General features: G+C 43.4%; 1 protein-coding gene across 2 annotated transcripts in view; it reads right to left on the minus strand.

Annotated features, from left to right (window-relative positions):
- Window positions 1-1254: 1254 nt before the first annotated feature.
- Window positions 1255-26393, minus strand: part of LOC112069194 (cdc42 effector protein 4-like) — a 44288-nt gene continuing 19149 nt past the window's right edge. For both annotated transcript variants that reach the window (XM_070438448.1, XM_024136489.2), the window contains exon 2: window positions 1255-4637. In XM_070438448.1, the coding sequence (XP_070294549.1) occupies window positions 3388-4428 (1041 nt within the window). In that variant the 5' untranslated portion in view covers window positions 4429-4637 and the 3' untranslated portion in view covers window positions 1255-3387. The remainder of the gene's footprint in view (window positions 4638-26393) is intronic.

The raw sequence follows: 26393 nt of genomic DNA on the forward strand, positions 1-26393 counted from the left end.
AGCATCACTATGCCATAATGCCTATAACAAACATAGTAATAGTCACTGTTTTTCATGGATGGCACAATTAGTATTTATCTACTTCACTTCAGTAGCAAATAAAATGGAGGTGGACAGGTATGAGTGTTTTGATAGAAAATGAAAAGGTTCTTTATAAAGTGTCCCGGCATTGGTGAAGAACAGCTAAGGGATTGCAGCAGTTTAACCCACTTTCCATAGACAGATTCTACAACAATGGAACAAGCAACTGAGTGTAAAACAATAAAAACATAACAAAGAAATCCCAAATTTGGCCCATTTACAAATGAACAGTGTGAGAGGCCTGAGATMTAAGTTCCCTGTACTGCTGTATCCCGTAAATGTTTCCTTCAGACATCAAGACTCAATATGACATGTCAGAGGATGATTACATACATACTTGGCACATTTCCACCTGGTCATTTTAATCTCTGAACCAATCTCTCTTTAATACAGACATGTACACATGGAACTCTAACAAACATAGCATGAACATATGGCTGAGTGATGTCACATCCTGCCTGGCATTAGGCTCCTCCCCTGACCTAATACCATTGGATAATTTGTTCCCCCCTCCAAACAACCAACCAACACCATAACAGGGAACAAAAACAGTGATCCCCAGTGTCACATATGGCACAAARGTAATTTTCTCTCACTCAAGCATAAAGTCAATAGATTAGGTACTTTCAAGACAACTGGGAACTCTGAGGAAAAAACTAGGTAAAATCGTGACGTCAGTGATCTTCCGGTCGGAACATAAAGTCAGTTTTACAAAGATGCCCGAGTTTCCGACTTGGATGACTGTTCAAAATGATTTTCCCAGTCAGACCTAGTTCAGAGATTCCCAGTTGTTTTGAACGCGACAATACTCAGGGATCCAGGAAGGCGTGAGCAGGGACTTCCTGCTTTACTTTAACAGATTAGATTTTTATCTGACCAAATTAATGAGAGGGAGGGGGGGACCTATAGTCACACTGTATTCATCCTAAATGGCACCCTATTCCCAATATAGTGCACTACTTTTGTCCAGAGCCTTATGGGCCCTGGTCAAAAGTAGTGCGCTATATAGGGAATAGGGTACCATTTGGGATGCAAATACTGTAGGAGGAATCTAAAGGGAAAGGGAACAGGCGCGCCTGCCATTTCCTTTCCCAAACATATGACTCATGAATGGATGAGTGGTTGGTTTGGTTACTGACCGATCAGCCAACTAAGTTCATGAATGAGAGGGTGGAGGGAAGGCAGAGGGTGTGCTGATTCAATCTGCTCCTACAGTATGTTTATGAATGAGAGGGAAGCCAGAGGGTGTGCTGATTCAATCTGCTCCTTACAGTATGTTTATGAATGAGAGGGAAGCCAGAGGGTGTGCTGATTCAATCTGCTCCTACAGTATGTTTATGAATGAGAGGGGGGCCAGAGGGTGTGCTGATTCAATCTGCTCCTACAGTATGTTTATGAATGAGAGGGTGGGGGGAAGCCAGAGGGTGTGCTGATTCAATCTGCTCCTACAGTAGCCAGGTCTGCGTGGCACAATGGAGAGAGGAGCGTAATATTGTCACTTATAACTAGTGTTCTCCTATTACTGATACCCTCCTCCCTTCAAACTCCTCTCTTTCTCCTGATCTTACAAGCCTGGGGTGTGTACGGGGGAAGAGATGACCACATAGATATGACAGTCTACTGTACGGTCACTACTCTTGTCCACAACCACCATCTCTGCTCCTGTGAGTTATGTATTTGTTTTCATCTGTTTCTAAACATTTGTACAATAAAAGCACTACTGGTCATGAAAGCTTCTACAAAAAGGCCATTTATTTTCAAAATGTTAATTTTTTTGTATTTAATAATAAGTCAAGTTAATTTAAAACATTTACATGGAAACATAACAAAGATTTTTTATGTACAATAGTGTTTTAGGGAGTGAGCTATGTTGCTACACCTTGGCAGTGTTTGCAGGGGATATATGACTGAGTCCATTGATCTAAGCTAAAGTGCCATGGACTCACGGCCAAACCCAAACCTAGCCTAATCAACTCCAAAGCTAAGGCTTAAGCTGGCTCACTGAGTAGGCTAGTACATTAGGCTTTAGAACAACTAAAGATCACCAAACTCCGACCTTTAACTAAATTCCTCCAATCAACATGGTGACTTAAAACAGTGCACAATATGATCTACCCCTTATTAGAAGTAGTTATTAGATAACAAATGAAACAAGCTAACTGATCATGTAGGACTTCAGAGTGTGTTGGGCTGTATAGAGTATGTCTAGTGAACAGGACAATAAAGCGGACTAATGGTTGGAATAATGAACAACCAAGTTGTGCCATTGTTTAAGAACCTGAAGACCAACTTATCAATTCTGTATGTAGTAAACATAGGAGAAGCCACCTTTATTTACCCTTTGAAAATTAACAAAACCAATATTTTAACTGCATCTCACCTCACTCAACACACACATACAATCCATTCAATGCCCCAAAGAATGCTGGGATACATTTCACTTCCTTTCTCCAAAGCAGTGTGGGAAATATACAGTTCAGTCCGTGACCTCACATGACTCTACACCTCACGCATTACACCTCCATCTGGGTGATCAACAGTTCATGTTTCGACCTCTGTGACCTCTGTCATCTCCATATGTCCACTTTCAAAGAATGTGACAATCAGTGTCATGACCGCTGGTTGGTTTTCCCTTACCTAATAATGCGCTATAAGGAATATGCTAGTACTGTAGCCAGGACTGTAGCTATGGTAACCATGAAGGGAAATCCTCTGAATGGAAAGACAATGGTGGCGTGACTGGGTTATGGTTCATGTTGAATATGAGTGGATATGAGTGGTTGATCCCCTTATAAGGAGAAACACACTTTAATGACATATTGGAACTGTGGGATTAGATCATCATAATGACAGATCATAGTTCAACAAAAATAATCCCTCAAACCAATAACTGGTGTCTCAGAGTTGCAGTGTGTGTGTGTGAGTGAGAGAGTTAGTGGTCGACACGGAATTCTGTAATGGGCTGGAGAAATGGACTCATGGGACAGGCATTTTCGTTTCCATTAACTATCGGACACACACAAACACACACACACAGGAGTAAATAAGGTTAAATAACAGATGGTGTATGGGTATTCCTGATCCAGGAGGTGTAGCAGAACAGGGTTGTCCCCGTATAGAGGTTCTCAGGATAGATCCATATGTAGGGATTTGTGCGGTCTTTATCGTGCTCCCAACCCCTCCCAGACTTATTATAGCTTCAAAACTCATGAAAAATAATTGTCTCCTTCGGTGACCTCACAAACCACGTTCTGGTGTCCTTATTAACCACGTTCTGTGGTGGTGACATTACAGCCCTGTTCTGTTTTACACCCTGATCTCATCATCATCCTCGTCCATGAAGGAGAAGTCTTTATCGTCCTCCCCTCCAGCCCCCCGAGAGCTATACTTGGCGCTGTCCGTGTCCCCCTCCTGCAGGTGGTGGAGTGGTTTCTCCTCAAGAGCGGCAGAGCCGGAGGAGGACACGGAGCAGCTGTCCAGGTGGCTGTGGGGGTGGTAGTTCCTGCGAGGGGTGTAGAGGGGGTCGGCCATGACCTTCTGCTGAGGATAGGTGCGTGGGGGCCTGACTGGAGGCTGTAGATCCACCTGGTCCTCGATCTCATCCTCCGTGGTGGGAGGGCTAAAGGGGGGTGACCCGCGGCCCTCGCTGCCCTTCCCCTCCTCATACCCCAGGTCGTCTTCCTCCCAGCTCTTCTTTTCCATGACGCTGAGGATGTCCCCCAGCATGGAGGGTCCCAGGTCAATGTGGAATGACATGATGGACTCCGCGTGCTTCATCCCGCCACCCCGAGGATGTGATGGGGGCAGGTCAGTCAGTTCTCCAAAGTTACGCTCGTCAAACTCCAGATCCAGCATCGCCATGGCCGAGGCACCGTTGACTGGTTTGCTGATTCCATCGACCTCGGGCAGCTTCTTCAGAGGGCTGGAGGAGACGCTCTTGGGCATCTGCTGACCACTGCCCATCCTGACCACGTCCTCGTCATTGAGGTAGGGCAGGGAGATGGCGTTCTTCACAAAGTTTGGCGAGCCACCGGGGGGCGCCAACGAGTTGTTCTTGTACATGTCACCGCGGTTCACCGACTGGGAGCGCTTGCTGCTCCTGAAGGTTCGGGACAACAGGCCTGGTTTGGGTCCAGGGGAGCTCTGCTGGACCTCTGGAACTTGTTCTTTAGGGGGCTCCCCAGACCGGGTACTTAGGAAAGAGGTGTCCCCGAAGGCGTCCCCACCACGACCCACATGCATGGTGTGTCTGAAGTCCCCCAGAGGGGCGCTGATCATCTCCGCAGTCAGGTCAGCCCGGGAGCGACGCTTGGACTGGTTCGAGGTTAGCTGCTTGAGAATAGGCATGGTGATGTCTGATGAAGTCTGATTTAATACGCCACAAGTCCAGAAACACCTGATTGGTGCTGAGTTATGTGATGTTTGTGTCTTTCTCACATTTAATTGTAAACTGTGTTGTCAAGGCAAGGATTGAACCAGGTCTCTAGAGTACCCAGCCATTGTGGTCCTTCAAACAGCTACGGTGAGTTCTGGTCCAGACAATCCACAAATCAAACCTAAGGGAAAAAAAGAAGAGATGACACATTAAAATCACATTGCAAGAACTTTACAAAGCTAATTACAAAGCTACTCTGTGTTATAGTTAGTTTCCATGCCAACTTTGAGGATCTGAGTTGGTTTGCATGGAAACTAACTATAACACAGAGTAGCTTTGTAATTTTATTCCTTCGGAGAATAAGCACATGACACATGACAGTAAACAATCTATTTCCAATAACTGCTGACTGCGTCTGCGGCCAGAATCAAGACAACTTTCTTCTTCTATGCCGCTCTGCCTCAAATGTGGAAACTTTTGTTGCCAGGCCGGGGCTTTGAAATTAAACCTCCAGTTGAGTGGTTCCAAACTCCAGGGGGACAAAAGGTAGGTATTCTGGAATGAAATAGAGGGGGTGGGGGTGGGACTTAAGTTCTTTCTCACTTAACTGGAACTCTAACCTTTCTCTGCCTGAACTAAAAGTACTTTTTAAAAACAGGGGAAACACACGTTTCAAGTCATCGGAATACATTTTTCGTGCAAATACTTGTCTTTAATAGAACTTCCAAGTTCCCATAAATGCTGAAATATTGTTTAAAAGCAGCAGCCGGAATATTAATCAGTTGGGCTTTTCAATATTTAGGAGACGGCTGTCTGTTGTCTGGAGTCCCTGCTTCCACTACAGTACTCTGTTCTACTGCCGCAGTTCTGCAATTCCCATTTGGGCCCGTGCCTGCCTCTCTCTCCCTCTCTGCGCCTCTCTCTCTCTCTCGCTCCTACATTACCATACAGTCATAGGATACTGGGAGCTTGAGGGGGCTCCAGCTGCCAGGAATAAAGAGCAGATGAAAAAAACTATGAAGACAGAAGGGTTGGAACAGAATGATACAGTTAGTTGTTGACAGTCGATACATTTCTTCTGCAGCTTGGATTAATTTAGAGCAACAGCTCAGAAGTATCGACTGTCAATAACTAAATGTATCGTTCTATTGCAACCCTTGTCACTGACTGACTGTATCATTCTGTTTTAACCCTTCTGTCAAAGACTGACTATCGTTCTGTTCCAATCCTTCGGTCAGTGACTATCGTTCTGTTCCAACCCTTCTGTCACTGGCTGACTATCGTTCTGTTCCAACCCTTCTGTCACTGACTGACTATCGTTCTGTTCTAACCCTTCTGTCACTGGCAGATTAAAACTCTGAGTCTCTCCTGCTTGATCTTGGATTTCTCGCTCTCTCACGATTTCCAGACATCTTTTAGCCAAGGGGACGTTTGAAGCTTGTACTCTTTTCACACAGCCGTTTTTCTGCAGGTACTGGTTTCTGTGTAAATAATGACCAAAAGAATCTCACGCCCATCAGAGCCTTCTTATATCTACCCCATTAAGCTACATATGGTCCATATGTCACCGGTCACTTGGATTATTGCAACACTCAAAGCATGCTGTGACTGATCACTGTGTTCAGAACTTAAGTTGTGATTAGAGTCAGGGGCCCTGATAAGTCTACAGCCCTGCCACGAGGATATCATTTACTGCTTACATGCTCTGGATTTCACAGCAGACACTTTGATCTGCAACCTGGCAGCATTTTGACCTATGACTCAATAAGCCTGATGATATGGGCCATTTCAGAAGCTGATGATACGGGCCGTTTCAAGAGTGTCTGCTTACCTAGGCCAATCTGTCTCCGTGTCACCATTGACCCCGCAATGAAATAAGATATCAAAACATAATGGTGTGGAGTGGACAGTAGCAAAGGTGGCAGCTTTTAATGGGATAAAAGTTACTGTCCCCAGATAGGCCAGCAGCCAGCCATAAGGCCCAGTAGGCACATGAGTAGGCCTAGGTGATGTCAACAAGGGCTTCAATGTGGCTGCTAGGCGCCATCCAATCATTCTCATGTTTTAAAACCACAGCGCACGCGTGCACGCGCACCACACACAACCACACACACACACACACACACACACACACACACAGGGCACACACACACACCACACAAACGACGACACACCCTCTAGTCTCTGTGTATTCGTGTATTCATACCCTCTGGATGAATGGGGCCTCAGGCAAAAATATTCCAAAGCAACGTCACCCTCGAAAACATTTACATCTCCGACAACAAAGGCCCATTCAACTGAAAAGGCAACTGTAGCAGCAGAGAGAACAGAGGGGGTTCTGAGAGATGATATGTTAACCCAGTTCTTCTCCTTTCAAAAGGACAGAACGTCCCTAAGGACATTTCAATGATCTTCTTGTCTGCCTAATGTGGTTTAACATCTTTATTCATTACCTTCAGAAAATCTGTCCTCAGTCATAAGGATTTGTTAGTGTGTGGGGAGAGGTTTTGCACCCTCAACAAAGAATTCCCCTTTAGACAAACACAAGGACAACTGTATTGACTAAAACTGAGCATGAATGACTGCACAAGGGGTTTGGAGAAGTAGAAACTTTATAATGGAATTTCCCATCTTCACCTTTTCACCAACAACTAAAACACTAGCCATTATGAAGCGCTAACTGCTCCAAAACAACCATACAAATTAGCTCAGCCATCACCGCTTTTAAGGGTCACAATTGTGCAACCACACATTGTGCTGTTGTGGCTAAGGAAGCCCTTAAGGAGGCCTAGCTTACTTTACTGCAGTGATCCATCATTACCTATTACATTATTACACAACTCACTATGCATGAGACCCGTCTGCCTCTCTTCTATATGCCAGCCCGTCTGCCTCTCTTCTATATGCCAGCCCGTCTGCCTCTCTTCTATATGCCAGCCCGTCTGCCTCTCTTCTATATGCCAGCCCGTCTGGGAGAGTGGCTAGACAGAAGCCACTCCTGAGAAAAAGGCACGACAGCACGCCTGGAGTTTCCAAAAATGCATGTGAAATTCTGAGTGCATAAGCCAAAAGATTATGTGGTCTGATGAGACAAACATTAAACTCTTTGGCCTGAATGACAGGCACAGCTCATTACCCGTCTAACACCATCCCTACCGTGAAGAATGGCGGTGGTAGCATCATGCTATGGTGATGCTTTTCAGCGGCAGCGACTGGGAGAATGGTAAGGATAGAGGGAACAATGAATGGAGCCAAATACAGGCAAACCTTGATGAGAACCTGCTTCAGAGTGCAAACAACTTTAGACTGTGGCTAAGATTTACGTTCCAACAGGACAATGACCCCAAGCATACAGCCAAAGCAATGCTGGAATGGCTGCCGAACAAGAATGTGAAAGTCCTTGAGTGGCCCAGCCAAAGCAAAGACTTGAATCCCATTGAACATCTGTGGAAAGACTTGAAGATAGATGTGGAGCAGCAGTGAACAGCAAACTTAAGAGGTTGAGCAAATCTGAAAGGAAGAAAATCCCCAAATCCAGATGTGCGAAGCTGATACAGACATACCTAAGATGATTCAAAAGGTGTAATCACTGTCAAAGGTTCTTCTACAAAGTGTTGACTCAGGGGTGTGAATACTTACAGTACCAGTCAAAAGTTTTAGAACACCTACTCATTCCAGGGTTTTATTTATTATTACTATTTTCTACATTGTAGAATAATAGTGAAGACATCAAAACCATGAAATAACACATATGGAATCATATAGTAAACAAAAAAGTGTTAAAACAAAATATATTTTATGAGATTCTTCAAAGTAGGCAACCTTTGCCTTGATAACAGCTTTGCACACTCTTGGCATTCTCTCAACCAGCTTCATGAGGTAGTCACCTGGAATGCATTTCAATTAACAGGTGTGCCTTGTTAAAAGGTACTTTGTGGAATTTCTTTCCTTCTTAATGCGTTTGAGCCAGTCAGTTGTGTTGTGACAAGGTAGTGGTGGTATACAGAAGATAGCCCTATTTGGTAAAAGACCAAGTTGATATCATGGCAAGAACAACTCAAATAAGCAAAGAGAAATGACAGTCCATCATTACTTTAAAACATGAAGGTCAGTCAATCCGGAAAATCTCAAGAAATTTCAAGTGCAGTCGCAAAAACCATTAAGCGCTGATGAAACTGGCTCTCATGAGGACCGATACAGGAAAGGAAGACCCAGAGTTACCTCTGCTGCAGAGGATAAGTTCATTAGAGTTAACTGCACCTCAGATTGCTGCCCAAATAAATGCGTCAGAGTTCAAGAAACAGACATCTCAACATCAACTGTTCAGAGGAGACTGCATGAATCAGGCCTTCATGGTTAAATTGCTGCAAAGAAACAACTARTAAAGGACACCAATAAGAAGAGACTTGATTGGGCCAAGAAACACAAGCAATGGAAACTAGACTGGTGGAAATCTGTCCTTTGCTCTGATGAGTCCAAATTTGAGATTTTTGGTTCCACCCGCCGTGTCTGTGTCAGACAGAGTAGGTGAACGGATGATCTCCACATGTGTGGTTCCCACCATGAAGCATGGACGAGGTAGTGTGATGGTGCTTTGCTGGTGACAGTGTCTTATTTATTTAGAATTCAAGGCACACTTAACCAGCATGGCAACGGCTGCATTCTGCAGCGATACGCCATCCCATCTGGTTTGCACTTAGATCCCATCTGGTTTGCACTTAGTAAAAAGTAAAAATAAAAAACAACTCTTGAATGAGTAGGTGTGTCCAAACTTGACTGGTGCTGTATGTAAATTAGATATTAATTCATTTAAATTTTCAATAGATTTGCTAACATTTCTAAAAAATAAGTTTTCACTTTGTCATTATGGGGTATTGTGTGTAGATGGGTGAGAGAAAAACATAATTTAATACATTTTGAGGCTGTAACACAAAATGGAAGTGGAATAAGTCAAGAGGTATGAATACTTTCTGAAGGCACTGTATGTCCTTGACTTTTCTCTCCTGCAGTATACCAACCCACTTATATAATCATAACACATTAAAACAACAAGTTGCTTGCCAATCCTACTGTTAAGATTATATACGTTGACATTTTCAGTAATGCTGAAAAAGCAAGGAATTACTCCTAATGGATAATGTCACTGTCAACAACAGCAGTTGAATGTACTACCTGGCAATAGCCTACACCGACACAGTGCCCATGCCCACAAGGCTAGGAGGCAGCAGCCAACCAGGGAGACTTGGCAGCATGGATCCACAACAGAGTGCCCTGTCCTGGACTACAGTCCAGAATACTCACGTGTCCCTTCCTAGCTAGTTCTCTGGCCACGTCTCCATGGCGACTTCAGCACTGCCTGGCTGCCCAGCTAGCTAACTTCTATCTGTCTGTAAGGCCCTTATCTCCCCCAGGGTGACATCACCTTTCACTAACGGATTCACACGGGCTCCCTTAGAACTTTCTCTCCGTCCCAAATGGAGCCCTATTCACTATATAGATATATGTCCATTAGCTTTGACCAGGATTCATACACACAATAACCCATTACCAAAGACATGGCATTGAGTAAAGCCAGTGTGTCTATGTATGCGGATGACTCAACACTATACATGTCAGCTACTACAGCAATTGAAATGACTGCAACACTTAACAAAGAGCAGCAGTTCGTTTCAGAATGGGTGGCAAGGAATAAGTTAGCCCTAAATGTTTCAAAAACTAAAAGCCTTGTATTTGGGACAAATCATTCACTAAACCCTAAACCTCAACTAAATCTTGTAATGAATAATGTGGAAATTGAGCAAGTTGACGTGACTAAACTGCTTGGAGTAACCCTGGATTGTAAACTGTCATGGTCAAAACATGTTGAAACAACAGTAGCTAAGATGGGGAGAAGTCTGTCCATAATAAAGTGCTGCTCTGCCTTTTTAACAACACTATCAACAAGGCATGTCCTTCAGGCCCTAGTTTTGTTGCACCTTGACTACTGTTCAGTCGTGTGGTCAGGGCCTTTACAAAAATTACAATTGGCTCAGAACAGGGCAGCACAGCTGGCCCTGAAATGTACACATGAATAATATGCATGCCAATCTCTCCTGGCTCAAAGTAGAAGAGATATTGACTTCATCACTACTTGTTTGTGTAAGAAGTGTTGACAAGCTGAATGCACCAAGCAATCTGTTTAAACAACTAGCACACAGCTCGGACACCCATGCATACCCCACAAGATATGCCACCAAGGATCTCTTCACAATCCAAGTCCAGAACAGACTATGGGAGGCGCACAGTACTACATAGAACCATGACTACATGGAACTATATTACAAATCAGATAACTGATGCAAGCAGTAGAATCAGATWWAAAAAAAAAAGATAAAATACACCTTATGGAAAAGTGGGGACTGTGAAGAGACACACACACAGGGACAGACACACGCACTCTACACACATACATTGTAATATTGTTGTATGGTAGTATTATACATTTTGTATTGTAGATATGTAGTGGTGTAATATTGTTGTATGGTAGTATTATACATGTTGTATTGTAGATATGTAGTGGTGTAATATTGTTGTATGGTAGTATTATACATGTTGTATTGTAGATATGTAGTGGTGTAATATTGTTGTATGGTGTATTATACATGTTTATTGTAGATATGTAGTGGTGTAATATTGTTTTAGTGTGGTATTATACATGTTGTATTGTAGATATGTATGGTGTATATTGTTGTATGGTGGTATTATACATGTTGTATTGTAGATATGTAGTGTGTAATATTGTTGTATGGTAGTATATATACATGTTGTATTGTAGATATGTAGTGGTGTAATATTGTTGTATGGTAGTATTATACATGTTTGTATTGTAGATATGTAGTGGTGTAATATTGTTGTATGGTTGGTATTATACATGTTGTATTGTAGATATGTAGTGGTTTAATATTGTTGTATGGTGGTATTATACATGTTGTATTGTAGATATGTAGTGTGTAATATTGTTGTATGGTGGTATTATACATGTTGTATTGTAGATATGTAGTTGTAATATTGTTGTATGGTGGTATTATACATGTTGTATTGTAGATATGTAGTGGTGTAATATTGTTGTATTGGTAGTATTATTACATGTTGTATTGTAGATATGTAGTGGTGTGATATTGTTGTATGGTGGTATTATACATGTTGTATTGTAGATATGTAGTGGTGTATATTGTTTATGGTGTATTATACATGTTGTATTGTAGATATGTAGTGGTGTAATATTGTTGTATGGTAGTATTATACATTTTGTATTGTAGATATGTAGTGGTGTAATAATGTTATATGATGTGCTGTGTTATATTTTGCTTTATATGTAATGTAAGTGCCTTAATGTGTTTAGACCACAGGAAGAGTAATGGGGATCCCTAATACATAGAAAGAGGGCTGTCAAACAGGGCTAACACAGAAATAGGGTTATACATAGAAATAGGTTTGGCAAAAGTATTGCACTATGTAGAGAATAGGGTGCCATTTGACAGTGGTTCTTAAACCTCTCCTTGGGGACCCCCAAACAATTGTGTTGTAGCCCCGAACTAGCACACCTGATTCACCTAGACAAAAGCTTGATGATTAGTTGAATTAGGTCTGCTAGCTGTGGAATAGATCAAATACATGGAACGGCTGGGGCTCCCTGAGGAGAGGGTTCAGAACCAGTGTCATATGGGACACAGTCTATGTCTCAGTCCCTGCCTATTGGGCTCAGAGGGGAAAACAATACAACTGCTACACTAGAGGGGGAATGGAATACATTAGAAAACATTCATACTCAGGATAAAAGACCTCAGTGTGTACTCCTTTAATAACAAATAGGCCCAAACCTCACACCTTGGGTCACTATAGGAAATGGCCCTTAAGGGCCCCAGTGTGTGTTTGGGAGAAGTGTCTTACCACTTGGCCCGAATTACAATTACATATTCAATTACATCCATTCAAATATGGTTCCCACTATCCATAGCCACAGTCAAAATTGTCTATATCGAAAAAATTCATGAAAACKAAAAATTATTTAAGGTTAGGGTTAGGCATAAGGTTAGCAGTGTGGTTAAGGTTAGGTTTAAAATCACCTTTTAAGATAAATTGTAGAAAAAGGCAGGGTTTATGACTTTGTGGCTGTGGTAACTAGTGACAACCTTTCATTACAGGTGTAGGATCTTAATTTGATCAATTTAGTTGCTGTGAATTTTCAGGAAATTAACATTTGTAGTGCATTTTAGTTTTAAAAAGGTGTCTAAAGTTATCAATATCCACTTTGAAAACATTGATTTGCCCCCCCCCCAAAAAGATCAACCCCTACAAATATTCCCACTTATTTAAATCAACATAATAATTCACATTTCCTGGTGCTGCAGGATTATATTCCGTAAATATAACGTAAATATAAATCATGCAAGCTATACGAAGCTACAGTACACACACAATCCACAAGCAATTCAAAAGAACCTTCCAAACGGCTTGCTTATTTATAGCCCCTTCATTAGGACGGCAGGTAGCCTAGTGGTTAGAGCGTTGGACTAGTAACCAAAAGGTTGCAAGATCTGCCTCTGAACATGGCAGTTAACCTACTAAATCTGTATGCCGTCATTGAAAATACAAATTTGTTCTGCCTAGTTAAATAAAGGTCAAATAAAAAAAGCTGTGCATTTTACTAGGGCCAGGACGATATTTTTTCCATGGTAAAAATCGTAAATGGTAATAATGAAAACACGAAGCAGACCCGACTCTTTGGCCATTTAAAAACCTGCTGTATGTAAAATATTGTGTGATATAGATTGACAAATAAATAAACATAATTATGTTTGTTTCCAACATAAGGGCTGCTTTCGATATTTATTTTCCATGTCGCGGCACTAATGAATATCACTGGTATCGTCCCGGCCCTTCAGTTTACGTTGAGCATTAACTAGACTGCAAGAAAAATACTAGTAAAAATGAAAGCCATTTGCTGCTTTGCCTAGGACGTCATGCATGGGTAAGAGTAGTCACTGGGGAATCCACTGAGCCCAGCTGTATGGACCATAATATGCTGTTCTACACACAAATACACAGTGGTTCTAAGAACACCGCTGGGAGCTGGATTATATCACAGTGATCTTTCAAATGCTGCTCACAGCTGGACTAGTCAAGAAGGCCAGGCAGCCCATGCTAGCTAGCATTCCACAGCTACACTCCAGACTTAAAGAAACACACATGACATCACAAATCTGTGTTTAACTTTAAATATGGTCTCCAAATTAATTTCAGCAACTACTTAAATGAGAGAATTAATAGGATGTGGGCTCTATTTTGCCCTTCTTCAATCTGTGTTTTGAATCTGAGCATCATGCCAAAGCATTAGCCTAGCCAGCAATGGTGTCTTTATGTAACAAACTTTAAGCACTCAAAGCATCATGACACCAGATCCAACTGGCAGTAAGGTCTATGAATGATTAACAACATCTTATTTCGCCCTCAGCCCCAGGGCACCGACAGAGAGGATATTTTCTCCTCATCGCATGGTTCCAGGAACTGTAGTGGATGCATAACGTGCAGGGCCGGCTCTAGCCTTTTGCACGACCCAAGCGAGACTTGGTGGGCAAAACATTTTAGTGCCCCCCACCCTTGATGGKGGAGAGAAAAACATATGTTTTAAAGTGAATTTCCTGCAATTCTACATAGCATAAGTCATTTTGCCATGACTTATGCTATGTTAATGATATCTGATTGAGAGTGACTAACAAAATCAATTGGGGGCCCCCCTGGKGGTCAGGGCCCTGTGTGCCTGGTCGGTATTCTTAGCGGGCTGGGTCCCTCAGTGACTGCTTATGCCAGGTGCCAGCTCTGGTAACGTGGCCAGACCAGTACAGCTAAGCGTGTCCCTATACTGTGAATCAGGCACATCTCCATCGACCTCTTACTCTGCTAATCCTCCTGGTTCACAATCCTCCAACTATGTTCCACACAGATTACGCTCTTCACACCCTCTCTTCCTCAGAGTATGTACACACATAAGAGGTTTTGGAAATGTCATCCATGTAGCCAAGTCAAGTCAATCTTCCATCGCTCCTTCCTTTCACAGCTAGACTACCTAGGAGAGAAACAAGCACACACTGCAGTCCAAAACCATGCTAGTTTTATTTTGGGGTCCTTTTAATTTTTCAAAAGAAAGACAGAGAGAGAACATTACTTATTCACTAGGCGGAAGGGAGGGTACTGGTTGTGTAATATAAATAGAGTTAGTGGATCTTACACAACTGCAGTCACTAACATACTGTATGCCCAGTTAGATATTCAAATTCTAACTGGGCATAGTCACATTTTAGTTTATATTAACAATGTCATAGGCTGTTAACTGTTAATAAGAAAGAAATAAACAGCTGACATGCTTGCGCCATAAGTTGTTAGCTTTATATCACCACAAAAATCAAGTTCCCTTTCAGTGTTCCACAACCATCACTCATGCCACATGTTCCCAATGTGTCAGACATGTTTGTGCAACTATTTCAAATCAAACTGTATTTGTCACATGCGCCGAATACAACAGGTGTAGACCTTACCGTGAAATGCTTACTTACAAGCCCTTAACCAGTTAGTTAAGAAAATATTTACAAAAAAATAAAATAACAACAAAATAACAATAACGAGGCTTTATACAGGACGTACAGATACAGAGTCAACGTGCGGGGGAACAAGTTAGTCCAGGTAATTGAGGTAACATGTACATGTAGAAAGGGGTGGGGTAAAGTGACTATGCATAATAAACAGCGAGTAGCAGCAGCGTAAAAAGGGGGGGAGGCAGTGCAAATAGTCCGGGTAGCCATTTCAATAGCTGTTCAGCAGTCTTATGGCTTGGGGGTAGAAGCTGTTGAGAAGCCTTTTAGACCTAGACTTGGCGCTCCGGTACCGCTTCTCTGCGGCAGCAGAGAAAACAGTCTATGACTAGGGTGGCTGGAGTCTTTGACAATTTTCAGGGCCTTCCTCTGACACCGTCTGGTATAGAGGTCCTGGATAGCAGGAGGCTTGGCCCCGGTGATGTACTGGGCCATACGCACTACCCTCTGTAGTGCCTTGCGGTCGGAGGCCGAGCATTTGCCATACCAGGCAGCGATGCAACCAGTTGGGATGTTCTCGATGGTGCAGCTATAGAACTTTCTGAGGAGCTGAGGACCTATAACAAGGCTTTATCGTCCCCTCTTCACGACTGTCTTGGTGTGTTTGGACCATGATAGTTTGCTGGTGATGTGGACACCAAGGAACTTGAAGCTCTCAACCTGCTCCACTGCAGCCCCGTCGATGAGAATAGGGGCGTGCCCGGCCCTCTTTCCTGTAGTCCACGATCATTTCCTTTGTCTTGATCACATTGAGGGAGAGATTGTTGTCCTGGCACCACACCGCCAGATGTCTGACCACCTCCCTATAGGCTGTCTCATCGTTGTTGGTGATCAGGCCTACCACTGTTTTGTTGTTGGCAAACTTAATGATGGTGTTGGAGTTGTGCTTGGCCACGCAGTCATGAACAGGGAGTACAGGAGGGGACTAAGCACGCAACCCTGAGGGGCCCCCATGTTGAGGATCAGTGTGGCAGATGTGTTGTTGCCTACCCTTACCAACTTGGGCGGCACGTCAGGAAGTCCAGGATCTAGTTGCAGAGGGAGGTGTTTAGTCCCAGGGTTCTTAGCTTAGTGATGAGCTTTTAGGGCACTATGGTTTTGAACACTGAGCTGTAGTCAATGAATAGCATTCTCACATAGATGTTCCTTTCTGTCCAGGTGGGAAAAGGCAGTGTGGAGTGTAATAGAGATTGCGTCATCTGTGGATCTGTTGGGGCGGTATGCAAATTGGATTGGGTCTCGGGATGATGGTGTTGATGTGAGCCATGACCAGCCTTTCAAAGCACTTCATGGCTACAGACGTATGCTACGGGCCGGTAGTCATTTAGGCAGGTTACCTTTGTGTTCTTGGGCACAGGGACTATGGTGGTCTGCTTCATGGGCTAACACTGTAATTCTGTTAGACATGGTATATTACATTATGCATGTTAAGTTATTATCACAGGTGCCTTGTTCTGTTCATGTGCTGCATTGTGCTGGTAGGGTCTGGAGGAACCAGGTTACCGGAGGATGACCAGTCCACTGTGAAGGCTAAAGTCCTGCTAAACTTTCCACCTAAAGCTTGTAAACTCAAGCCCAGGTGTTCATTACTGTTGATTTGGCCTCTCTATATTCCAAAAGACATATCCATGTATTCCTACTACTAGAGTGAAACACTACAACTAGACTAATCCATTTAACCACTGAGAGCATCCCTGTTTTGTTTAACTTTGAACTGGTAAATCCCCCATCCCTCCCCCATCGTTCACACGCCTTGAGAAACGTCTCACTGTGAACTCAATCCCACCCCCTTCAACTCACACCTCACAACACTGCATCCCTGTCTAACGTATTTACCCATCACCCTCTACTCTGAGCACAGTGTGAACTCATGACCTCCTCATTTCTTCACCAGGCCCTGGGCTAAAACCATGCAGCTTACACTACAGGTTAAGTATCTTCATGTTTAGATGCATAGACCTATTCCTTCCTGCAAGTTAAATACAAACCATCCAATTTCCAGGAAATGTCCAACCATATCCTATATATAGTGAATTCAGGGTGATGTGCGTAGGCAGCGTTGTAGAATGATGCCAATATCATTTCAATGATATTCTGATAATGGCCATGTAAACAGAACAGTCATTCTGGACACAGGCTAACCCACTGCTTCAGTGTCACATGTACAGAAATAATTATCATAGTCACCAAAACCCGTTGTTCCAGTTTCTCTTTATAACCAATGGGTTGGTATGTTATCTGATAGAGCAGCCTTCATATGACTAATGAGAGTGAGAAAGCGCTACGGAAGGAGAAAGAAAGAGAAATGGAGAGATACCCCTCCGTATATTGTGAAATGCTGTTGTTGTCAGATCCTGGTCCACACTGAAGCGTCTAACTATCAGCAAACAGACACTCCTGGAGGGAGGGAGGAGCGACGGTGGGAGGAGCGACGGTGGGAGGAGCGACGGTGGGAGGAGCGACGGTGGCATGGTACTACTTTGCCATCTCTCACTCCCTGCCCAGAAGGAGTGCATGCCAACGCTGTGAACCAACACAGGCTTTTACACAGGCTGTCCTCCAAGCCCTGCATGGAGCATTTCCAAACTGTCATTTGCCCCTACAGAGAGGCACAGAGGGGGATTTGTGTGTGTTATTAAATCAGTGAACCTCTCCCTCCCCCAGTCAGAGAGGCCTGATGGGCTCTCCTCTATCCCAGCAGCATCCAGGAGAATACAGGACAGGCTCAACAGGCTAACAGGCTAACAGCTGCTCCACAATAGATTGAGAGAGCTTCTATTGAGGATCATTTTATATGAAAGGAGAGGCTGTGCCCCAAATCTCATTACATTGGAACAGATGCCCATACCATTGCCAGAATTAGGCTACAGTTTCCATTCACTCCTGTAGTAGGAAAAACACCTTCATGACAATGTGCCATTTCCCTAAACCCTAGGTGTACTTTGTGCCTACAATATTACTGGACAATGGAACACTGATTGGAGCTCATTGTCGTAGAGCCATTCGCAAACAGAGTGCTCACCCATGATGGCTCTGCCTATCTGTACCCCACAGAGTGAGCGGAGCGGCAGCTGGAGAGAATGTGTCAAATCACCAGAAAGATTAGCAGATACCAGCGTAGCACAGGGCAGAATCTGTTCAGCCAACGCAGCAGTTACTGCTGATAAACAAACACACACAGTTACAGTGGAACTCACGGGATAGGGAGCTCTGACCAAGCAGCTTTCTCTCTCTAATTGACAAGATAATAAACAGCAAGGTACTCGCTTTTACAACACCAACAGCATACCACCCTGCATCCCACTGCTGCTTTTCTTCTGAAACTAAGCAGCATTGGTCCTGGTCGGTCCCTACACACTACACAGCCTCTCAAAAATATCTCTACACACACACACAGCCTCTCAAACATATCTTTACAACAGCCATAATACAGATTCACAAGCTGAAAAACACATCACAGTAAATAGACTGGTCTGAGTGAGAGGCTGGCACAAACACATCACAGTAAATAGGCTGGTCTGAGTGAGAGGCTGGCACGAAAACATCAACAGTAAATAGACTGGTCTGAGTGAGAGGCTGGTACAGAACACATACAGTAAATAGACTGGTCTGAGGTGAGAGGCTGGCACGGAACACATCACAGTAAATAGACTGGTCTGAGTGAGAGGCGGCACGAAACACATCACAGTAAATATGTTGTCTGAGTGAGAGCCTGGACACAACACATCACAGTAAATAGACTGGTCTGAGTGAGAGGCTGGCACGAACACATCACAGTAAATATGTTGTCTGAGCGAGAGGCTGGCAACACACACAGTCACAGTAATATGTTGTCTGAGTGAGAGGCTGCACAAACACTCACAGTAAATATGTTGTCTGAGGAGAGGCTGGCACAAACACATCACAGTAAAATATGTTGTCTGAGTGAGAGGCTGGCACAAACACATCAACAGTAAATATGTTGTCTGATGAGAGGCTGGCACAAACACATCACAGTAAATATGTTGTCTGAGTGAGAGGCTGGCCACAACACATCACAGTAAATATGTTGTCTGAGTGAGAGGCTGGCACAAACACATCACAGTAAATATGTTGTCTGAGTGAGAGGCTGGCACAAACACATCACAGTAAATATGTTGTCTGAATGAGAGGCTGGCACAAACACATCACAGTAAATAGACTGGTCTGAGTGAGAGGCTGGCACAAACACATCACAGTAAATATGTTGTCTGAGTGAGAGGCTGGCAAGAACACATCACAGTAAATAGTTGTCTGAGTGAAGAGGCTGGCACACAACACATCACAGTAAATATGTTGTCTGAGTGAGAGGCTGGCACAAACACATCACAGTAAATATGTTGTCTGAGTGAGAGGCTGGCACGAACACATCACAGTAAATATGTTGTCTGAGTGAGAGGCTGGCACAAACACATCACAGTAAATATGTTGTCTGAGTGAGAGGCTGGCAAAACAACATCACAGTAAATATGTTGTCTGAGCGAGAGGCTGGCACAAACACATCACAGTAAATATGTTGTCTGAGTGAGAGGCTGGCACAAACACATCACAGTAAATATGTTGTCTGAGTGAGAGGCTGGCACACAACACATCACAGTAAATATGTTGTCTGAATGAGAGGCTGGCACAAACACATCACAGTAAATATGTTGTCTGAGTGAGAGGCTGGCACAAACACATCACAGTAAATATGTTGTCTGAGTGAGAGGCTGGCACAACACATCACAGTAAATATGTTGTCTGAGTGAGAGGCTGGCACGAAACACATCACAGTAAATATGTTGTCTGAGTGAGAGGCTGGCACAAAACACATCACCAGTAAATATGTTGTCTGAATGAGAGCCTGGCACAAACACATCACAGTAAATATGTTGTCTGAGTGAAGAGGCTGGCACAAACACATCACAGTAAATATGTTGTCTGAGTGAGAGGCTGGCACAAACACATCACAGTAAATATGTTGTCTGAGTGAGAGGCTGGCAACAAACACATCACAGTAAATATGTTGTCTGAGTGAGAGGCTGGCACGAACACATCAAAGTAAATATGTGTCTGAGCGAGAGCCTGGCACAAACACATCACAGTAAATATGTTGTCTGAATGAGAGGCTGGCACAAACACATCACAGTAAATATGTTGTCTGAGTGAGAGGCTGGCAACAAACACATCACAGTAAATATGTTGTCTGAATGAGAGGCTGGCACAAACACATCACAGTAAATATGTTGTCTGAGTGAGAGGCTGGCACAAACACATCACAGTAAATATGTTGTCTGAGTGAGAGCCTGGCACAAACACATCACAGTAAATATGTTGTCTGAGCGAGAGGCTGGCACAAACACATCACAGTAAATATGTTGTCTGAGTGAGAGGCTGGCACGAACACATCACAGTAAATATGTTGTCTGAATGAGAGGCTGGCACAAACACATCACAGTAAATAACTGGGTCTGAGTGAGAGGCTGGCACAAACACTCACAGTAATATGTTGTCTGAGGGAGAGGCTGGCACGAAAACACATCAAGTAAATATGTTGTCTGAATGAGAGGCTGGCACAAACACATCACAGTAAATATGTTGTCTGAGGGAGAGGCTGGCACAAACACATCACCAAGTAAATATGTTGTCTGAATGAGAGGCTGGCACAAACACATCACAGTAAATATGTTGTCTGAAGTGAGAGGCTGGCACAAACACATCAAGTAAATATGTTGTCCTGAATGAGAGCTGGCACAAACACATCACAGTAAAATATGTTGTCTGAGTGAGAGGCTGGCACAAACACATTCACAGTAAATATGTTTGTCTGAATGAGAGGCTGGCACAAACACATCAAGTAAATAGACTGGTCTGAGTGAGAGGCTGGCACAAACACATCAAGTAAATATGTTGTCTGAGGGAGAGGCTGGCACGAAACATCACAGTAAATATGTTGTCTGAGTGAGAGGCTGGCACAAAACACATCACAGTAAATATGTTGTCTGAATGAGAGGCTGGCACGAAAAAATCACAGTAAATATGTTGTCTGAATGAGAGGCTGGCAACAAACACATCACAGTAAATATGTTGTCTGAATGAGAGGCTGGAACAAACACATCACAGTAAATAGACTGGTCTGAGTGAGAGGCTGGCACAACACATCACAGTAAATAGACTGGTCTGAGTGAGAGGCTGGCCACGACAAACATCACAGTAAATATGTTTGTCTGAGTGAGAAGGCTGGCACAAACACATCAAACAGTAAATAGACTGGTCTGAGTGAGAGGCTGGCAAAAACACATCACAGTAAATAGACTGGTCTTAGTGAGAGGCTGGCACAAACACATCACAGTAAATAGACTGGTCTGAATGAGAGGCTGGCACGAAAACATCACAGTAAATATGTTGTCTGAGTGAGAGGCTGGCACGAAAACATCACAGTAAATAGACTGGTCTGAGTGAGAGGCTGGCACGAAAACATCACAGTAAATAGACTGGTCTGAGTGAGAGGCTGGCACGAACACATCACAGTAAATATGTTGTCTGAATGAGAGCCTGGCACAACACATCACAGTAAATATGTTGTCTGAGTGAGAGGCTGGCACACACATCACGTAAATATGTTGTCTGAGTGAGAGGCTGGCACGAACAATCACAGTAAATATGTTGTCTGAGTGAGAGGCTGGCACAAACACATCACAGTAAATATGTTGTCTGAGTGAGAGGCTGGCACAAACACATCACAGTAAATATGTTGCTTGGTGAGAGGCTGGCACAAACACATCACAGTAAATATGTTGTCTGAGTGAGAGGCTGGCACGAACACATCACAGTAAATATGTTGTCTGAGTGAGAGCCTGGCACAAACACATCACAGTAAATATGTTGTCTGACTGAGAGGCTGGCACAAAACATCACAGTAAATATGTTGTCTGAGCGAGAGGCTGGCACAAACACATCACAGTAAATAGTTGTCTGAATGAGAGGCTGGCACAAACACATCACAGTAAATATGTTGTCTGAGGGAGAGGCTGGCACAAACACATCACAGTAAATATGTTGTCTGAGTGAGAGGCTGGCACAAACACATCACAGTAAATATGTTGTCTGAATGAGAGGCTGGCACAAACACATCACAGTAATATGTTGTCTGAGTGAGAGGCTGGCAAATACATCACAGTAAATATGTTGTCTGAGTGAGAGGCTGGCACAAACACATCACAGTAAATATGTTGTCTGATGGAGAGGCTGGCACAAACACATCACAGTAAATATGTTGTCTGAATGAGAGGCTGGCACAAAACACATCACAGTAAATGTTGTTTCTGAGAGAGCTGGCACGAAACACATCACAGTAAATATGTTGTCTGAGTGAGAGGCTGGCACAAACACATCACAGTAAATATGTTGTCTGAGGAGAGGCTGGCACAAAACATCACAGTAAATATGTTGTCTGAGTGAGAGGCTGGCACAAACACATCACAGTAAATATGTTGTCTGAGTGAGAGGCTGGCACAAACACATCACAGTAAATATGTTGTCTGAGCGAGAGGCTGGCACAAACACATCACAGTAAATATGTTGTCTGGAGTGAGAGGCTGGCACAAACACATCACAGTAAATATGTTGTCTGAGTGAGAGGCTGGCACAAACACATCACAGTAAATATGTTGTCTGAATGAGAGGCTGGCACAAACACATCACAGTAAATAGACTGGTCTGAGTGAGAGGCTGGCACAAACACATCACAGTAAATAGACTGGTCTGAAGTGAGAGGCTGGCACGAAAACATCACAGTAAATATGTTTGTCTGAGTGAGAGGCTGGCACGAAAACATCACAGTAAATAGACTGGTCTGAGTGAGAGGCTGGCCACGAAAACATCACAGTAAATATGTTGTCTGAATGAGAGGCTGGCACAAACACATCACAGTAAATAGACTGGTCTGAGTGAGAGGCTGGCACAAAACATCACAGTAAATATGTTGTCTGAGTGAGAGGCTGGCACGAAAACATCACAGTAAATAGACTGGTCTGAGTGAGAGGCTGGCACGAAAAATCAACAGTAAATAGACTGGTCTGAGTGAGAGGCTGGCACGAACACATCACAGTAAATATGTTGTCTGAATGAGAGCCTGGCACAAACACATCCCAGTAAATAGGCTGGTCTGAGTGAGAGGCTGGCACAAACACATCACAGTAAATATGTTGTCTGAGGGAGAGGCTGGCACGAAAACATCACAGTAAATATGTGTCTGAATGAGAAGGCTGGCACAAACACATCACAGTAAATATGTTGTCTGAGTGAGAGGCTGGCACAAACACATCACAGTAAATATGTTGTCTGAGTGAGAGGCTGGCACAAACACATCACAGTAAATATATGTTGTCTGCGTGAGAGGCTGGCAAAACAAACACATCACAGTAAATATGTTGTCTGAGTGAGAGGCTGGCACAACACATCAAGTAAATATGTTGTCTGAGTGAGAGGCTGGCACAAACACATCACAGTAAATATGTTTGTCTGAGTGAGAGGCTGGCACAAACACATCACAGTAAATATGTTGTCTGAGTGAGAGGCTGGCACAAACACATCACAGTAAATTTGTCTGGTGAGAGGCTGGCACAAACACACTACACAGTAAATATGTTGTCTGAGTGAGAGGCTGGCACAAACACATCCACAGTAATATGTTGTCTGAGTGAGAGGCTGGCACAAACACATCCAGTAAATATGTTGTCTGAATGAGAGCCTGGCACAAACACATCACAGTAAATATGTTGTCTGAAGTGAGAGGCTGGCACAAACACATCACAGTAAATATGTTGTCTGAGTGAGAGGCTGGCACAAAACACATCACAGTAAATATGTTGTCTGGTGAGAGGCTGGCACAAACACATCCACAGTAAATATGTGTTGTCTGAGTTGAGAGCTGGCACAAACACATCACAGTAAAATATGTTGTCTGAGTGAGAGGCTGGCACAAACACATCACAGTAAATATGTTGGTCTGAGTGAGAGGCTGGCACAAACACATCACATTAAATATGTTGTCTGAATGAGAGCTGGCACAAACACATCAACAGTAAAATAGACTGTCTGAGTGAGAGGCTGCACAAACACAATGCAAGTAAATTATTTGTCTGATGAGGAGTCCTGCAAAAACACATCAACAGTAATAGGCTGGTCTGAGTGAGGGCTGGCACGAAACATCACAGTAATAGACTGGTCTGAGTGAGAGGCTGGCACGAAAACATCTCAGTAAGATAGACTGGTCTTGAGTGAGAGGCTGGACAGGAAACACATCACAGTAATATGTTGTCCTGAATGAGAGCCTGGTCACAAACACATCACAGTAAATAGGCTGGTCCTGAGTGAGAGGCTGGCAAAACGAAAACATCACAGTAAATAGATGGTCTTAAATTGTTTGAACCTTATTTAACAGGAAGTCAGTTAGGAACAAATTCTTATTTACAATGACGGCCAAACCCCGGGCCAAACCCTAACCCGGACATGCTGGCCAATTGTGCACCGCTCTATGGGATCCAATCATGGCCGGGTTTGTGTTACAGCCTGGATTCCTAAACCAGTGTCTTTGTAAGTGATGGCCTCTACGCAATGAGATGCAGTGCCTTAGAGCCGCTGCGCCACTCGGAGCGGTGATCTGAGTGTACAATCACGTCACAGTAAATGTGTTGTCTGAGCGAGAGCTGGCACAACACATCACACAGTAAATATGTTGTCTGAGTGACGAGGCTGGCAACGAAACACATCACCAGTAAATATGTTGTCTGACTGAGAGGCTGGCACAAAACCCATCACAGTAAATATGCGTTGTCTGAAGTGAGAGGCTGGCACAAACACATCACAGAAAAATATGTTGTTGAAATAGAGGCTGGCCAAACACAATCACAGTTAAATATGTGTCTGAGTGAGAGGCTTGGCACAAACAACATCACAGTAAATATTTGTCTGAGTGAGACTGGGCAGACACATCACAGTAAATATGTTGTCTGAATGCAGAGCTGGGCACAAACACATCAACAAGTAAATATGTTGTCTGAGTGAGAGGCTGGCACAAAACACATCACAAGTAAAATATGTTGTCTGAGTGAGAGTCTGGCACAAACACATCACAGTAAATATGTTGTCTGAGTGAGAGGCTGGCACAAACACATCACACAGTAAATATGTTGTCTGAGTTGAGAGCCTGGCAAAACACAATCAAAACAGTATATGTTGTCTGAGTGAAGAGGGCTGGCACAAACACATCACAGTAAATATGGTTGTCTGAGATGAGAGGCTGGCTACAAAACACATCACAGTAAATAAATGTTGTCCTGAGGAGAGGCTGGCACAAACACATCAAGTAAATATGTTGTCTGAATGAGAGGCTGGCACAAACACATCACAGTAAATATGTGTTGCTGAGTGAGAGGCTGGCACAAACACATCACAGTAAATATGTTGTCTGAGTGAGAGGCTGGCACAAACACATCACAGTAAATATGTTGTCTGAGTGAGAGGCTGGCACAAACACATCACAGTAAATATGGTCTGAATGAGAGCTGCACAAACCAATCACAGTAAAATGGTTGCTGAGTGAGAGGCTGGCACGAACAGCACATCACAGTAAAATGTGTGTCTGAAGTGAAGGCTGGCCACGACACATCACAGTAAATATGTTGTCTGAGATGAGAGGCTGGCACGAAAACACATCACAGTAAAATATGTTGTCTGAGTGAGAGGCTGGCACAAAACACATCACAGTAAATTATGTTGGTCTGAGTGAGAGGCTGGCACGATAACACATCACAGTAAATAGTTGTCTGATGAGAGGCTGGCACAAACACATCACAGTAAATATGTCTGTCTGAGTGAGAGGCTGGCACAAACACATCACAGTAAATATCGTTGTCTGAATGAGAGCTGCACAAACACTCACAGTAAATATGTTTGTCTGATGAGAGGCTGGCACAAACACATCACAGTAAATATGTTGTCTGAGTGAGAGGCTGGCACAAACACATCACAGTAAATAGTGTTGTCTGAGAGCGAGGCTACATCACAGTAAATATGTTGTCTGAGTGAGAGGCTGGCACAAAACACATCACAGTAAATGTTGTCGAGGTGAAGGGCCTGGCACGAACACATCACAGTAAATATGTTGTCCTGAGTGAGGGCTGGCACAAACACATCAACAGTAAATATGTTGTCTGAGTGAGAGGCTGGCAACAAACACATACAGTAAATATGTAGTTGTCTGAGTGAGAGGCTGGCAGACCGAACACAATCAAAGATGTAAATATGTT

The sequence above is a fragment of the Salvelinus sp. IW2-2015 genome, unplaced genomic scaffold (assembly GCF_002910315.2).
Source record: "Salvelinus sp. IW2-2015 unplaced genomic scaffold, ASM291031v2 Un_scaffold928, whole genome shotgun sequence".
Taxonomy (NCBI): Eukaryota; Metazoa; Chordata; class Actinopteri; order Salmoniformes; family Salmonidae; genus Salvelinus; species Salvelinus sp. IW2-2015.